This window comes from Thermochaetoides thermophila (genome assembly GCF_000221225.1).
Source record: "Thermochaetoides thermophila DSM 1495 unplaced genomic scaffold scf7180000011816, whole genome shotgun sequence".
Taxonomy (NCBI): Eukaryota; Fungi; Ascomycota; class Sordariomycetes; order Sordariales; family Chaetomiaceae; genus Thermochaetoides; species Thermochaetoides thermophila.
Genome location: NW_006383032.1, coordinates 4,960,267 through 4,975,966, shown reverse-complemented (window position 1 = coordinate 4,975,966; position 15,700 = coordinate 4,960,267). Strand labels below are relative to the sequence as shown.

At 51.1% G+C, this 15,700-nt stretch overlaps 5 protein-coding genes across 5 annotated transcripts; 2 read left to right on the top strand and 3 right to left on the bottom strand.

The window, feature by feature from the left end:
• Positions 1-212: 212 nt before the first annotated feature.
• CTHT_0034290 (uncharacterized protein) lies at positions 213-1,636 on the bottom strand (the record flags this gene model as incomplete). Its single annotated transcript, XM_006693801.1, has 2 exons — positions 213-1,004; positions 1,127-1,636. The coding sequence occupies 2 exons, from the start codon at positions 1,634-1,636 to the stop codon at positions 213-215; spliced, it is 1,302 nt and encodes a 433-aa protein (XP_006693864.1).
• A 2,258-nt stretch (positions 1,637-3,894) lies between these two features.
• On the top strand, positions 3,895-5,598 carry CTHT_0034280 (uncharacterized protein; the record flags this gene model as incomplete). Its single annotated transcript, XM_006693800.1, has 3 exons — positions 3,895-3,921; positions 3,987-4,894; positions 5,271-5,598. The coding sequence occupies 3 exons, from the start codon at positions 3,895-3,897 to the stop codon at positions 5,596-5,598; spliced, it is 1,263 nt and encodes a 420-aa protein (XP_006693863.1).
• Positions 5,599-7,752: 2,154 nt separating this feature from the next.
• On the bottom strand, positions 7,753-8,330 carry CTHT_0034270 (uncharacterized protein; the record flags this gene model as incomplete). The annotated part of the gene is made up of 3 exons (XM_006693799.1): positions 7,753-8,082; positions 8,161-8,230; positions 8,299-8,330. 3 exons carry the CDS (start codon positions 8,328-8,330, stop codon positions 7,753-7,755), a joined length of 432 nt encoding a protein of 143 aa, XP_006693862.1.
• A 660-nt stretch (positions 8,331-8,990) lies between these two features.
• On the bottom strand, positions 8,991-11,012 carry CTHT_0034260 (uncharacterized protein; the record flags this gene model as incomplete). Its single annotated transcript, XM_006693798.1, has 4 exons — positions 8,991-9,472; positions 9,533-9,666; positions 9,730-10,763; positions 10,926-11,012. The coding sequence occupies 4 exons, from the start codon at positions 11,010-11,012 to the stop codon at positions 8,991-8,993; spliced, it is 1,737 nt and encodes a 578-aa protein (XP_006693861.1).
• Positions 11,013-12,503: 1,491 nt separating this feature from the next.
• Positions 12,504-13,787, top strand: CTHT_0034250 (uncharacterized protein; the record flags this gene model as incomplete). Its single annotated transcript, XM_006693797.1, has 1 exon — positions 12,504-13,787. One exon carries the CDS (start codon positions 12,504-12,506, stop codon positions 13,785-13,787), a length of 1,284 nt encoding a protein of 427 aa, XP_006693860.1.
• Between the last annotated feature and the right edge of the window lie 1,913 nt (positions 13,788-15,700).

The window sequence follows — 15,700 nt, the reverse complement described above, 5'->3', positions numbered from 1 at the left end:
CTATTGCATTCCATAAAACCAAACACCAAAGACTCCAAGGGTATCGATTCTCCTGTGCCATGAACGCCTGTGATTATGTCGAAATCAGTCCATAAACACAGTAAAGCCCGATTGTGAGATGAAGGAAAGAAGATATCGTTGGAGCCAGGAGTCAGGCAACAAGTACAGCAGAAAGAACTAGCAAATGAAATGGACAAGACTATGGTACTTCCTCAAAACAGCTTCAGCTGTGTCCTCTGCTGAAGTTTTGTCCCATTGAGCATTGCCCGCGCCTTCTTGGGCCGCTGCTGCAGTCTCCGAAACGCCTCCTGGATGTGTCGCGGCTCGACTGGCGTACGCCCTTCGTTCGGCGGGTCAAATAAGCCACCACCTCCCGTCAGTTTGCGCTTCTTGCTGAGGCTACTGTTTGCGCTGCCGTTGGGGTTGTTAGCGTTGCTCTGGTTCTCGCCGGTGCGCTCTCGGTGCAAGTCTTCTTGTTCTTTGATCTTCAGCGCTTCTTCTGTCAGTGTCTGCACCATTTCGAAGGTGAGGAAGCCGAGGATGTCGATTATATCGTCTGACGGCTTGCTGTCTGTCACCAAGCCGAACCCGGCCCATTCGCGGAACCGCTTGCCCTTGCGGTATGTGAATGATGCTTGACGGAACTCAGACCAGGTTACGTATTCCTCCTTGGTCATGGCCTTTGTGCGCTCATCAGCCTTGCGCAAACGCTGCAGGGTGATGTAATTCATTTCCTCCTCTTCCTCGTCTTCTTCATCCTCGCGCTCAGGCACTTCTACCGAGTAGAAAGAGGCCGGCTCCCACGGCAGGCCCACTCGTGACTTTTTTGTCTTCCTGGCCGTGTCATCCACCGTGGCACCCGGCACGACCGCGCCAACCGGGTCATCGCCAGGCGCAATATCGGCATCAGCTCCCTTGTCGTCCGAGTCTTTAACGTTCTTGCGCACATCCTTCCAGGCCAGGAAAGTTCGCAACCGCGAGACCTTTGGTGCATCATGCCGAATCTGAAAGATTAGATCGTTGACCGTAATGGTTCTCGATCCGCGACGTGCCGCCAATTCAGTGCAGTTCTTGAGCTGCTACTTGTGAGTGGATCTTGCAGCCACTGTTTCAGGGTCAAACTTACAATCTCAATGACTTGCTGCCGCACGATATCTTCGATGATGCCCGTAGTCTCGAGTGACGGCTCACCCGTTTCGCCGGAGACATACATCATCTGACAAAGTTCAAACCAGTTAGCAATCACATCACGAGGGTCCGGTTCCTCCCCATAACCTGCATCATTATTGTCGTCCTCCTCTTGATCCGAGTCTGCTGAGCACACAGCGGAAGAGAGGCCGTCCGATTGCAACAACTCATTATCATTGGCGAGCAACTCTGATAGAGGTACTTTCCCTGCCAATATGGAAACCAAGAGCTCGTCATCGGCATCATCCTGCAAAGCCACTTGGCTTTCGGAGGACATCGTCTTGTCCCCCGAGGAACTAGCGTCCAGAGAGACAGTCGGCTGGGAATCTTCAGGTGAGGTAACACCAGACTGTAGCATACGCCATATCTCTTCCAACTCCAGATCGCTCCTGAGGTTCGAAAGAAACATGCCATCGACTTCTTCCGGGTTGTTGTCGGATAATGCCATCCTGGAGATGTGGTGTTGGTTGCTGCAAGTTATGGTGTTCCGTACCACAACAAAGACAGAATCGTCGGGGGGTGGTTCGACTGGGATGGTCGGCGGGAAATAGACAACTGACTTATTGCCGGTTGAGCGGTTGCATCGACTGGGAGAATGGTAGCTGTGGTCTTGCCAGAGCTTATCCAGGGAAATCCCTGAGTTGCAATAGTCGCTAGTCAAGCCAGAACAGAAAGAATTGGTAGGAAAAATAGGCCTGGGCGGTTTTGCCTCGAACGAAATCTGACCTGGATGGCTGCGGAGAGGGAGGTGCGGAAATCGCTATCATAACACTGTCCCAGATCCACGGTTGGCTGGCTGGTCGACTTTGCGTTCTAAGAACATTGTGCTCAGACCCACGCTCCCATGCAGGTTGACTTACTCAACCGAACCACCCTGTAATAAACCCAGACAGTGCTGGCGTGTTAAAAGGCCGACGGTTTTGTCCATGGCAGATTCATTGCCAAAATGCCCATTGCCCGCCAGAGGTCTGTGGTGAATAGGATTACCATTACCCACAGAACAAGATGACAGACTCGATGCCGCTAGGCGATATCCAATTCAACAACCTGGCTGACTGGCTATAAGATACCCCCTTTTCTGTTTAAAGTTCCACTTCTAAAACAATGACAGGTGTTTGGTAGGTGAAAGGAGATCACGACAACTGGGTGTCTAGGATGTCGAGGATGGAGCGGGAGGGACATTAAGTTGAGCAATGTCCAGACTGCAACTGCATGCAGAAGTGCTCAAAGCAGTTCGGCTGCCATGCCTATGCCGTCGCAATGTTGTGCTGTGCAAAAGACAGACATGATCAAGTCGGTGGCATCCCTAAAGTGTTGATATTGCCGCTCGACAGTTCACGATGGTGAGGATGGCTTTGACCGATGTATCCTCCTATCGTTTCCAGGCGTGGCTTTACCAAAAAAGCCCCATAAAGAGACCGGCCATACCTAGATATGAGGGAAGGACTGGTCTTGTTATCGCCCCCAAAACCATGATGATCGGTCCCCAAAACCATCTCATCCGCCGACAGAGATGGGGGTGCGCAGAGGGCGTCGAGTGAATCAAACCGTCATAGGAGACTATCGGGATACCGTGTTTAGGAGTGTGCGTCTTTTATCGGCCCGGAAATCGCGATATGGATATTCGCCACCATGAAAGGCTCAACGTTTGGCAAGCTATGAATGACAACAACTCGCTTCCAGAAAACGTGGTTCTCAGGCTGATGAAGTTGACAGATCGATCAAGTAAACTGATTGACCAGACTCCAACCTCCTAGGTAGGGCTTGTCCAGTTATGCGTATAAGTTATGCCCGACCAGCTCAAAGCCCATAGGCTTCTGTACTAACAACCCCATTTCCATGGAATCTTCCAGGTTCCTACGCAGCAGACCCGTATTCGTAGGATGAGTTGAAAAACAACACGAAATCAGACACCTACCTGCTGTATCTCCTGGCGATACTTATACTGCTTATCCTTGTCCGCCATTGCTGTAAAGTCTTCTATCAAAATTGACTTCTCTGAACAGTTGGGGAAAGGTCGATATGGGCGGAATTGTTGGGGCTTATGAGGAATGAATGTGTTGATTTAGTGGCAGTGAGTATTGGATGTGAGGAAGCTCGAAGAGAGGAAGACGCGTCCCTTCACGCTGCCAGATGAGTTGGGGAGCTGGTCTGTGCGCAACTCCGGAGATGTGTTTATCCTTTCCGACAGGTGCTTCGCGCTGATACGCAGTGCCTACTGCTTACAAGCACATGGCTGAGCACCAACCAAGCTAATACACAGTTGAATGCTAACAGAAGAAGAAAAGAAGAAAGAAGTAGCCTGTTATAAGGTAATTGTGACATCTTCACATATATTCCTAGACGGCAGTCACAAGAAAATCTATGTTGTTGCTGGCTGTACGTACGTCTTGTGCCAACAGTCCAGAGCTGATCCATGCTTCGGGCCCTGGCATGCGGCTCTCTGCGGGGCATCGGATGACCAGCACCCGTGTGCCCCGCGCTGTACAAGCTGAACCCCACATGAACAGGAAACCCAGTTTCAGCCTTCAGCTTCAGCCTTGCATGAGTGAACGTCATCTCATCAGTCTCATAGAGCAGAAGGGGCACAACGACTCTTTGATCAGCATCATACTGGACCCCGGATCCTATCCTTCTGCTGATACACCGTCATTAAATGCTACCCTTCTAAAACAAAGTCTCAATCCCTCCGCTTTGATTTCCAAAATGCCACCTCCTTCCTTGACTCTCGTGGTAAGCAATTTCTTACCCGCTTTGCTGTTCTTGAGACCCTCCATGACTTCCAACACTTTTTCCAGTCACGGCTTAAAGTCCAGCTCAAGCTGGCAATTGCGCGGCTGAGAATGGTTCAGAAACGCGATGAAGCCCTTGCCAAAACACAGCGCCGAGCAATGGCTCAGCTGCTCGAGCAAGGGAAAGTCGAGTCGGCGCGCATTCGCGTTGAGAACATTATCCGCACCGACATAATCACAGAACTGCATGAAATCTTGGAGCTGTACTGCGAGCTGCTGCTCGCACGGGCAGGCCTGCTTGAAGCGTCTCCCACATGCGATCCTGGCCTGGAGGAGGCCGTCAAGAGCATCATATATGCAGCACCAAAAACAGAAATCAAGGAGCTGCACCAAGTGCGGCTCCTTCTAGCCGAAAAATTTGGAAAGGAATTTGTCTTAGCTGCCATGGAAAACGCCGACGGAAAAGTCAGTGACAAAGTGATCAAAAAATTGAGTGTCGCTCCACCCAAGGAAGAACTTGTTCAGGGCTATCTGGAGGAAATTGCTAAGGCTTATGGTGTCAACTGGCCGAGGAAAGATTCAACGGACCTTGGAGAGCCCCCGGACTTTGTCGACAGCAATGAAGACGGGAGTAGTGGAGGTGAAAAATTGAAGGGGAATACACTTGGGGATCTAGCGTCTGCAGAAGAGACGAGGAAGAAAGGTGATGGGGTTGAGGAAGGACTGGAGGAGGATTCCGGCACTAAGGCGAGGGAAGCACTCAGTAAAGCGACCCCGCCAAAGTCATTTGGTCCCACAAATCCGGTCCAAGTCAATCCACCGAGCCCATCAACCGACAATATCCACCCAAAAGTTACACTCAATAAGGTTGAGTTAACACCTACAAGGAAGTCAGCCACTGGAAATGGCTTTACTGTTCGCAAACTTTCCGATGCGGATGATGAGTTAGCAAGGCGCTTCGCTGCGCTCAAGAGGTAGTGCGGTACTTTTTAACCTGTTCATTACTCATCACTTCATCACTTCTTCATCTTTCCGGGGGCGCTAGCGAGCTTTTCCATGTTTCTTTTTTTTTTTGGATCGATAGTCAGCTCCGGACACAATAGCAGCTAACAGTGTATCGACCTTTTTTGATAGTTTGCACATGGTTATTAGTGATTTAGTTGCACATCCATTGTGGCTTATCTTTCGCCCAATTTTTGAACCATTTCTTCTAGAGAATATATTTGTATTCTTATATGTGTACTCTCTGGTATCCTCAGTCACGGTTTTTCTTAGAACCGTTCTTTTAAAACCGACTTCCAACATCAACCATTAAATTTGGTATCGCCTCTTAATCCTGAGACTATCAAGGTTCTGCACTCCGAGTATGAACATGAACACTGTCGACATGGTTTGTCAGATGGATGTGATTCTCAGTGTCAACAACCTGGACATGGTTCTCCCCGACGAGCTTCGTGAGCACGTCGACAACACTATTCCCGACGGGGTTACGACCTTGCAACTTCTGCAGGGTTATCTCCAGCGGTTTCACCATATCCCCACGATGATTGCTATCTTGGAGCAAATCGCCATCGCCGAATATGTTTCTGATTTTTACCAAGTTATGAGCGAGCATGCCACTAACGATCTGATCTTTGAGTCTTTTAAGAAATGTGAAGGTGGATCAGACAGTCATTGAGCTTAAGATTTCCCATTATCTCGACCTTGCCATGATTTCCTAACCTAGATCCTTGGAATGGTCTCTAAAATCTCGAATGAAACATCCAATATTTTCCATCGATCATCCTGCATTTGTAGCTTTTCGGCGGGATGTTGACATGCGCGGCGTCCAGGCTGATTGTACCCCCCTAGCCAAGTGACTTCTTTGATACCTATATTAGCAATTCCACGCAACTCTTCCATGCCATTTGCGGTGTGTGAGAGGTGACATACCAGGATTTCTGCAACGCTTGCAGGTATGGTCAGTTAGGATAGGCTTCCTTAGCCTTTGAAATCTCGCAGCAGCTTCAACGGGCGGAGTCCCCAAATGTATTGAAGGGAATCGGCTCCCAGACATGCGCCCGTTAGCTGTGCACTGTCGTTTCATTTATCTTGTTGATTATCGCCTCGAGTTGGCCAAATTTCGATGATTTCAATGTCACTGTCATTATCCACCCTGGCAACAGCTGATGATGGAGTTGTGGTTTGGGCCTCATTTGAGGTTGAAGAGTACTCACACTCGGTGGAGCTGGATGATGAAGAGGGGCCCAGTCGTTTCTGTCAGATACTACTTTATCCCCGGAATAAGGATCCCTCCTCGTTAACCAGTAAAGACGGCGAGGAGCATCCAGGATCTAGAGTCGCAATGAGGAACGGGTCTGCAAGCTGCAGCCCCAACCCAAGCGGCTCGCTGATTTCCCCTTGCCTACTTCAAGGACATCCTCCGGCGAGCGGCAAGTCCGAAATCATGGGTTTCGACGAGGAGTCGCCGGCGGTTTAGGAGACCAGATTCGATCTTCTGGTTAGTTCTGTTATTCCCACCTGGCCCACAATCGCCGCTCCCACCGCCGCCCAGGACTCTCTACTGCCGCAGCCGCAGGGGATGATGTGGCCATCAATCTGTTTGCGTCGGCCAGATTTGAGGCCACCATCGCCGAAACTTTGAATGATTCAAGTGCAGACTGGATCGATTAAGAGAAAGCGGCCCAGGATTCTTATCAGGTTCCTTGTCAGAGCGAGCTTCTGACGGAATCTGTCGTTTCGCTGCTAACGCTTGGTGATCCTGATAAGGTACCCAGCGAGTTGGCTACAGTCGACAGGGTCTCGTGGGAGTGTCCGGAGCCTACGATTTGCAGTTATGAAAACCCTGTTGAGGTGACAACTTCTCGCCGGGATATCTTACTGCCAACTAAGTTCGCTATGGACTTCGTGGACTTCGAGAATGGCATCACATTCTGATTGGTATTTGGGCTGACTGAGGGAGTGTCATCATGGGCTCCAGCTGCTGCAAGAAGCCGAATTTTGCGAGAACTCCCCCACTTCAGCGCTCACACAGACGACATGCCGTAGATTGTTTTTGTGTCATAGGCGGTGGCTAAACGAAAGGTATCTGAAAGCCTTTTTTCAATGATCAAGAAGCTCGATTGTGGTGCTGGTTGCCCGCTTCTGATCTTCATTTGGAAACTGTCGCCACTGATTGAGAAATGGATGATGGGTGATAGGAAGCCGGCAGATGAGCCATTGCTTGAGTTTTTAGAAGGGCGGTGTAGTTAGTAACACAACTCGCTTTTGCTTCCTTGGTAATGACGAGAAGGATGGTAATCGTCAATTGCATTAGAGGAATCTAGTTACTTGATGGAAGTGAATTGCAATCTGGATTCAATTTGTTTCCCTCCCTTAGCGCTTGATGCCACTCAAGCCGCTATCCTTTACAACCTTGGGTAAGCATGAAGTAATTTGCTTACTTCCTTGGGTATCATAAGCCCTTCGGACATCATTAAGAATTTCCTGCTTGGCCCGGTAATTCAGTGGCTTCGCCATTTGGAGCCGGATACTAGCCCTCGACATAGCCTTAGCTCCAGAGAGTTCCTAGAACTGCTGCTGATTGCTTCGCACTCGCTGATATCTGAAAAACACTTGGCCCCTTCCCCCCTCTCTCCCCAAAACACCCAAGCAGAGCAGGAGAGACTTTTGGCCCTTTGATGCCGTGCGTCGCATAACAACGTGTTATCCACCATTCTATGCATCCCATCATCGTCATGTGATGATGACCCCTAAACAAGTGCGAAGTCCTCCCAAAAGGCTTGTTGGAACCTCTCGATTAATATCCCAAGCTCTAATTGGGTTCAATCCTTTACTCCAGTTTATCCAGGTGCTCCAATCTTGTCAACACAACCTGTTTGCTTGTTTCTTCAATCTCACCAGCCAGGAACACCTCGTCGAGAATTGCATAGACCTTGTAAAAGTTAAAGACCAGGTCCAGCTCGCACACGTTGCCAAAGAAAGCGTCCAAGACTTCAACAAAGAAGTGGATCGCCTCGAGATAGGCCAGCTCGTTGTCGTTTGTGTCGACTCCTGCGCAGAAGAATAGGCCGGCGTACCGCCGGTAAACAACCTTGAGGTTACGGTATTCGACGAAGTTGGACTGGTACTTTTGGTCACGCGGCGCGACTAGACGATGGATCTGTGTCGGAGTATACTAGTCAGTTCCGGCGTGCACAACAGGCGCGACACGGGTTCTAGGTTTCAGAATGTGACGCACTTCGCCTTTGAGCTTAATCTTCTCCTCGTCGGTGTACGGGACGTACCACTTGGCCAGGCGAGTCTTGCCTCTGAGATGAACGAGTCAGCATGCGTCACCGGCGATAGAAAGGACGACTGTTAGGGGCAAAAAACATACTGCCGATTTTGAATGAGGATGAATGACAACATGGCTGGCAGCGCGGGCGATGCGCCTTGCTGTTGTCGCGGGTGTCGCGCGGCGCTACAGGGGATGCCAAGGTGTCGGTCGCGACGCTGCCGATAAGGTTAATTATGGGACTTAAGTATTGACCTAGAAAGGCGACAAGGAGGTTCAGGGGTGAGCTTTCAACATCGGCCAACTAACGGTTGGAGCGCGTAGCTAGGGTTAGGGTTGTATGTCGGTGATGATAATGGTGTGAGACAAGGACACCAAGGGACATCTCAATCAAAAGAATGACTCGGTAGGTAGGACACTACCTCCATCGAAAGGAGAACTAAAGACCATATCTATGTATATAGGAACTGGAAAGTACGGTAGTGCCCGAATCTGCATTGTTGAAGCCCGAATCCCTGGTCTCAAAGAAACAGACAATCCCAGGTTCTGATGCACGACTTTGAATAAGCCAGTATTCAAACGCCCAGCTCTTCATCTGTCTTGTGTTTCTACCGGATGCCTGTGCTCCATCCTGTATGTAAAGCCTTGTATATACCTCTCTTTTCCAAAGAACCGCCTGGGCAGGCTAGGCCAGACCATTTCCAACCAACGAAGACTATCCCCCAGAGTACATGTCCTGCAAGTTAATCGCCTTTTGCATCTCGCTCGAAGGGAATACGGAAGCTCGAGGCATCCTAATCCTCAGCTGCCACTTTCCCTTCCTCATTCAATCGTTGTCGATATTGGTTCCGAATAGTCATCAGTGTGACCGCAATCCCAAACCAGGATGCCACTAGCGTAACGTAGTACGCATTTTTGTAGCAGTCCAGGCCGTCAGGACAGGTCCGATCGCCATCTGGCCCGACAATGCTATGACTATCAAAGACAACACCGTAGAACAGGTTAAAGATGTTGCCTGAGATTACGGGGCTCAGCGTCATGAAGCCCCAATTCTGGCTCAATCCATGGATGCCGAACGCCTCGGCGACGATGGAGGGGAAGACGCCAAAGAGGAACCCATAGCCAAGGCCAGACAGGCCAGACACAAAGCCCAAGAAGTGAGGATTCTCGATGTTTACGGCGCAGAGCTGAGCGATACAAAAGAGCCCGCCAGCAATGACAAGGCACCAAGCGCGACTGGCTTGTAAGGACTTCACTAGGTAATCAGAACCGATGCCTGATAGAAAAGAGGTCAGCACCTGGTCTTGGAAGAGCTCGGATAACACATATTGCATACCGCTTAGAAGACGTCCGATGAAACTTCCGACAGAAAGTATGGAGACGTGCATTTGTTGTCGCTTGACAAGAAAGCCTTCAGTGACCTTGGCGTCAAACTTCTTCCAAAGTGCATTGACATCGTGCCCTATGTTACTGTACAATTAACTTGTTAGCCAGCCGTTGCTACTACGTTCAATCCTTGAGCCGGGAACCTACTTGATGGTCATCAGGCCAATACCAGCAAGAACTCCAAGAATAGCGAATAGTTGCCAGAAATCAAGGTTACGCAGCAGGCGCAAGCCACGGATATCTATACGATGAGAGCGATCCAAATCAACACTGTTCTGTACCAACACATCACCGGCCAACGAGGACGATGGGGATGACGATTTGGACATCAGAGACGAGGTTTCATCCACCTCATGGAACGCAGTGTCCGAGGATTGGATCGGAAGGACAACTTCCACATCAGTCTCGTCGAGGGTACGTGGGACGGGGCCTGTGTCTTTGGATGATCCGGCACACACTGACTCCTGCAGTGGTTGGGCACCCTCCACTGCCCCGGCCGATTCATCGGCCAAGGGTGTCGTATAGCTGGTGGGCGACCTACCAGGTTCTGAGCCAAGAGATCGATAATGGCTGTGGCCGGGATGGCGTGCTGCCTTGGCTCTGTCGGATGACGGGGTGCGATGGAGCCGCTGCGAACCTGTCGAGGTGGGATCGCCAGCTGAAAGGGAATGATAGGAGGTGTGCGGGTAAACCTTGAGGAAGAAGTAGCCCGCAAAGGTCATGAAGAAGGTGCCGATGGCCAGGAGGGAGAGAAACGCGCTCGTGTTGCCCGGGAAGAGCAGGCCGCCGAGGAGCGAGAAGAAGAACGCGCTAAGACCGAAGGCAGCCAGAGGGAAGGCGGTAGCAGTTCCTCGATGATGGGGCCAGTTGAGGGCAGACGTCTTGACGGCAGCATTGAAAGCCATACAGCCGCCCAGGCCAGTGAGGAAAGAGAATACACAGAGGACGGGCACAGATCCAGACCCGGTTTCGAAGGCGGCGCTAATGGGAAAGTAACCGAACGCAAGCAACAACGAGCCAGCAATGACGGCGGGGCGGGGGCCACGATGGTCGACAAACAGGCCGATGGGAACGCCCATGGAGTACATGCCGAGATTCCCTGCGAGGCCGATAAGGTTGGACTCAGTGGTGGTGAGGTGCAGCTTGTCAGCGAACTGCGGAGCCCAAGCCGAGTACACATACTGTTGCAGCACGGAAAATGGTTCAGCCAAATAACCACAGAGAAGGAAGATAAAGACAAGAAGAGATAGGGATGGTGGCCATGGCCCCAGGGTGGTGTGTCTAAGACCCAAACACATCGCCGGGATGGTACATCGAGGAGGACAGCGTCAGGCAGAACCTACGTTGGTACCACAAGCTAGAGAGATGATAGTAGCGGCCACGCTCGACACTACACGTGCGCGGTGCAGCTCTCGGTCCCTGTCCTTCATTGTGTCGCCCATGGTACGAAGACTCATTCGTGATTTGCGAACCTGATAGCGAACGGAATGAAGGGCAGGACGTAAGAGACAAAAGGCGAGGCGTGCGATGTAGGTGTGTAAGTGGATAGGAACTCGGGGTGCAGAAGGGTGAGTGGACGTTAGAAAGGCGAAGGCTCAGCCGTACTGATGCATCCCGGCGATGCACGTGAAACTCAGGTACCTATGCGATTGAGCTGGCTGCGTTACTATGTATGCACGGCGTATAATCAGACGTACAGTGATCAGATGGATATGTTATTCTTGTCTGAAGTCGTGATTGCACAATGACAAATCCATTGTTGGCGGATGGATGAGATGAAGTCAACTGGGGACTCGCGCCGGTCTCTCGGAACCGGGGAGCTGATGTGCGATATCCATCCTGGTCCTTGAGGTGGGTTTCAGGAGTCTTGGCATGACCTACACAGTACGTAATCTGCAGCTTTATGATTGATCGGTGGTTGCATGATAGACCCATGCAGCATGTGGCTGGTTCGGCTGCTGCCGGAGCTTGCTTGCTCTTATCCGAGCCCCGGATTGGTTTGCCTGCTGCTTTGGTCCAGATCCAGACACACCGTGTGTGGCTGGAGAGATGAGGTGCACCACAGCAGCCGGCAAGTGGCCCGCACATTGCCAGCAACTCCGGTGCGGAGCTTGGAGGGTGCGGGGTGCCTGGCTGAGCACTTTGTGGCTTGGCAGCCCGCTAGCGAGTAGTCACAGCAATCGTCATACGTTGGGATTCACGCTTTGTCACTCGTCGCTAGTTCGAGGAACAGCAACTCCATCGCCGCTGCATCATAATCATTTGTGTCCCATACGGGTTAACCATACTGATAATCAGTCCATCTAGCTAACCCAACATTGCCCATCACCTCCATTTATCTATCTTCACTCTGTCACCATTCAGTGGCTGCTTCCCGGCATTTTACAATTCCCACTCGCCTCTCAGTTTCAGGTTGCAAGCTCCAGCAGTCCACGCGACCAGGACCGTCTGCCAACATACAACGGAGCAACACTATACCTACCTGACTTACTTGCCTGCATTTTCCTCTCGAGCCTCGACAGCCTGTGGCCATGGGCGCACTCTTGTCCATACCATTCTTCGCAGTGCCGAGCTTAGGCACTGTAAGTGAAATTCCTCCTTCTGTACCTTGTTGGTTTTGTTTCGACTCTTGAGAACGCGACTGTCTGACATGAGCTAGGTCCTCTCTTTTGTGGGCAGTTGCTGTGGTGCCGCAACATGCTCGATGGTGTGTAGTGCATGCGGGAAATGCGGTAACAGGTTAGCCAGCTCTCGTCGCTTGCTGTTTTCCCTTCCATCGCCGCCTTGGTCGATGGGCCTACCGACCTAGGCCCGTCCGTGTGGCATCGTGGACTGATCATTGACATGGAATTGTTGCTAGTATCGCGACGCGCATTGCCTATGCCATGATCCTGCTCGTCAATTCAATACTATCATGGATCATGCTCACCAAATGGGCCATCGAGAAGCTCCAGCACCTGATGTTCGACTACGTCAAGATCAAGTGTGGCGACGGCGACTGCTACGGCTGGCTCGCGGTCCACCGCATCAACTTCGCTCTGGGCATGTTCCACCTCATCCTCGCCGCGCTCCTGGTTGGCGTTCATTCCTCCAAGAACCCGCGTGCTGCCATCCAGAATGGCTACTGGGGCCCGAAAATTATCGCCTGGCTGGGCCTCATCGTCCTGACCTTCTTCATCCCGGACACCTTTTTCCAATTCTGGGGCAACTACATCGCCTTGCTAGCTGCTATGCTATTTCTTATGCTCGGTCTGATCCTGCTGATCGATTTAGCCCACAACTGGGCCGAGTACTGCCTCGTTAAGATCGAGAACACAGACTCCAGGACGTGGCGCGCCATTCTCATCGGCTCTACGCTGGGCATGTACCTGACCTCGTTGGCCATGACTATCGTCCAATACATTTTCTTTGCATCGAAAGGCTGCTCCATGAACCAGGCTGCCATCACCATTAACCTGCTTCTTTGGATTGCCATCTCCATTATCTCCGTTCACCCCACCGTCCAGGAGCACAACCCAAAGGCTGGCCTGGCCCAGGCTGCCATGGTCGCCATTTACTGTACCTACTTGACTATGTCTGCTGTTTCCATGGAGCCTGACGAGACGCCTGATCACCGTTGCAACCCGCTCGGCCTCGGCCAGGGCACTCGAACCACTACCGTCGTCCTCGGAGCCATTGGCACCATGCTGACTGTCGCCTACACTACCACTCGCGCCGCCACCCAGAGCCTTGGTTTAGGTGGCAGTTCGCGCGGCGCCATTCGCCTTCCCGACGACGATGACGACTTCGATGTTTATAACCATGGCCTTGTCACCACGCAGCCGTCCTCCCGCAGGCAGATGCGTGCCGAGGCTTTGCGTCGTGCCGTCGAGGAGGGCAGTCTGCCCGCTGATGCTCTGCTCTCTGAGGAAGAGTCCGACGACAGCGGCAGCGCCACGTCCAACCGCAACGATGACGAGCGATCCAGCACTCAGTATAGCTATGCCATGTTCCACGTCATCTTCTTCTTGGCCACTGCGTGGGTCGCTACCCTGCTGACCATGGACTGGGATAACGACAAACATAGCCAAGACGATTTTGCAACCGTCGGTCGCACGCTTTGGGCAAGCTGGGTCAAGATTGTCAGTTCCTGGGTGTGCTATGCTCTGTATATTTGGTCGCTAATCGCGCCGGTCTTAATGCCGGATCGCTTTGGGTATGACTAAGCATGCAGGGAAGAAAGGGCGCTGGGTTACATGAATGGGGCTTCATGGAACAAGGTACGTCATGATCGGTAGGGGTTCAAGTTCGAAGGAGTTGGTACGGGTAATTGGTTGGGTTTGGCTTGGGTTATCATCATCAGTTGTACATACAGCCGTTGTTTGCTAGTGCCACACCTCATGTTCTCATATGTCATTGTGTTTCACCATAGCCTTCTCCGCACTTTGTCATGTCTTTTCCTGCATGCTGTCCTTCCAGGATCGGGGCGTCTGTTTCTATACTATGCCCATAATGCAGTTTTCTATAGGACGTATAGGAGGTACCTTGCCTGGGGTTATTTTCCCAGCCTTCAAACTCGGTTCTTCTTGGGTCAGCTAGTTCTCAGCATCAACTAAACAATTGGCTGTACGAATGGAAAAGATCGATTGGGCTGCATTGGGTAGGAGGGTTTGTGTGACAGGTAGCACAATGGAAATTCAGAACTGGACTCCTTGCCTGCCTTCCTTGAAGAGTCAACCCAGGGTGCCAAGCGAGAGAACGTGGACATCCTCTGACCGACCAAGTCGCTTTAGTTCTTTTGATAGCAAGCCTGGGGCATCTTTAGGCATTATCGCATCCCATTTCTAGAACAAACAGCCTTGGGTCCAAGAAACAGTATATATCAGTGTCACTTGAGCACGTCATGACTCACATGCCGGCGAAACCTAGCTTGCTTCTGCACACATACGGCCGCAATAGGGATGTAGATCAATTCTTCGATGCTGTGGCTAATATGACTTGCTTTCCTTGTGCATCAATAATATAATTCAAGAAGCGACTATTGCTTTTGAGGAGCGCTCTCAATGGTTTGGTTGGCAGAAAGCTGGTATCCCAACGGGCGACGTGCTTGGCTGACAAGGTTTTCAAAAGCATCAGAGCCTGCCTTTATGCAGGGAACTCCTCGAACTAAACCTTGGGCTACTCAACACCACTATCTAGTCTCATCGGTTAGCACTTATTTTCTCGTTAATCAGGAACAAGTGTCATACGCAGACAACTCCTATCTTAAGATCCCTGTGCTTCAAACTTGCCTAACCCACTAAGCCTCATCTTGACATATGCAACATGATAGGCCCCAAAAAAACGGCAAGGCTAGACTCGAGAGAGGGAAGATCTTATGAGGAATGCGGCATTGTCGGGTCGTAGACATGGGGGGCATCGGAGGTCCTGGGATGCATACCAGCATTCGTTTCCAAGCCATTTGACCATACAAATGCATACAATGCAGAAGTAGCTGGGAGTGTTATAAGAAGGAACCTCAATATACTTACATGCCAAGTATCAGGGGTGGTTGGGTCATTACAGGGAAGGTATAAGTCGAGTCAATGGCTGTCACTGTCACACATGCGACTACCCGAGACTAGCGTATGCGAATCTGTACCAAGCTGTGCCAGTTGGCTGGTCACTACAAGGAGGAATTCTAGCACATGTTGAAAAATCCGGTGTAAGCTATTGTCGTGTACGACTGGCTGTCTGACATAGGTCCTTTGCTGTATTGATTCAAGGGGAATAGGCAAGGATGATGCAAGTAAATGCCACAATGTTGAGCTCTTGGAAACACCTAACCAGTGCGCCTTTTCCGACAAGGGTGTCATTAAGACTACAGCCGAAGGCCTAACCAGTGAGACTTTTGGTCACAGGGTGATGGGAAAGCCTGAGGGAACTAGAGAAAAGGGAGAAAAAAAAAGAAGATTATCTTGAACGAAATAGGGAAGTCAAACTAGTATAGCGGCGTTCTCACGACTGTGTGTCAGAGATCCGGCCTGTTCTTGGTTTCAGCTCTCCGTTCTTCTATCATGTGGATATCGCCCCCAAAGTCTTATTTCAGAGAGTAGCGCGACACCCTCCCCGCAGCCAGAATGACTCGCGTGATCACCCA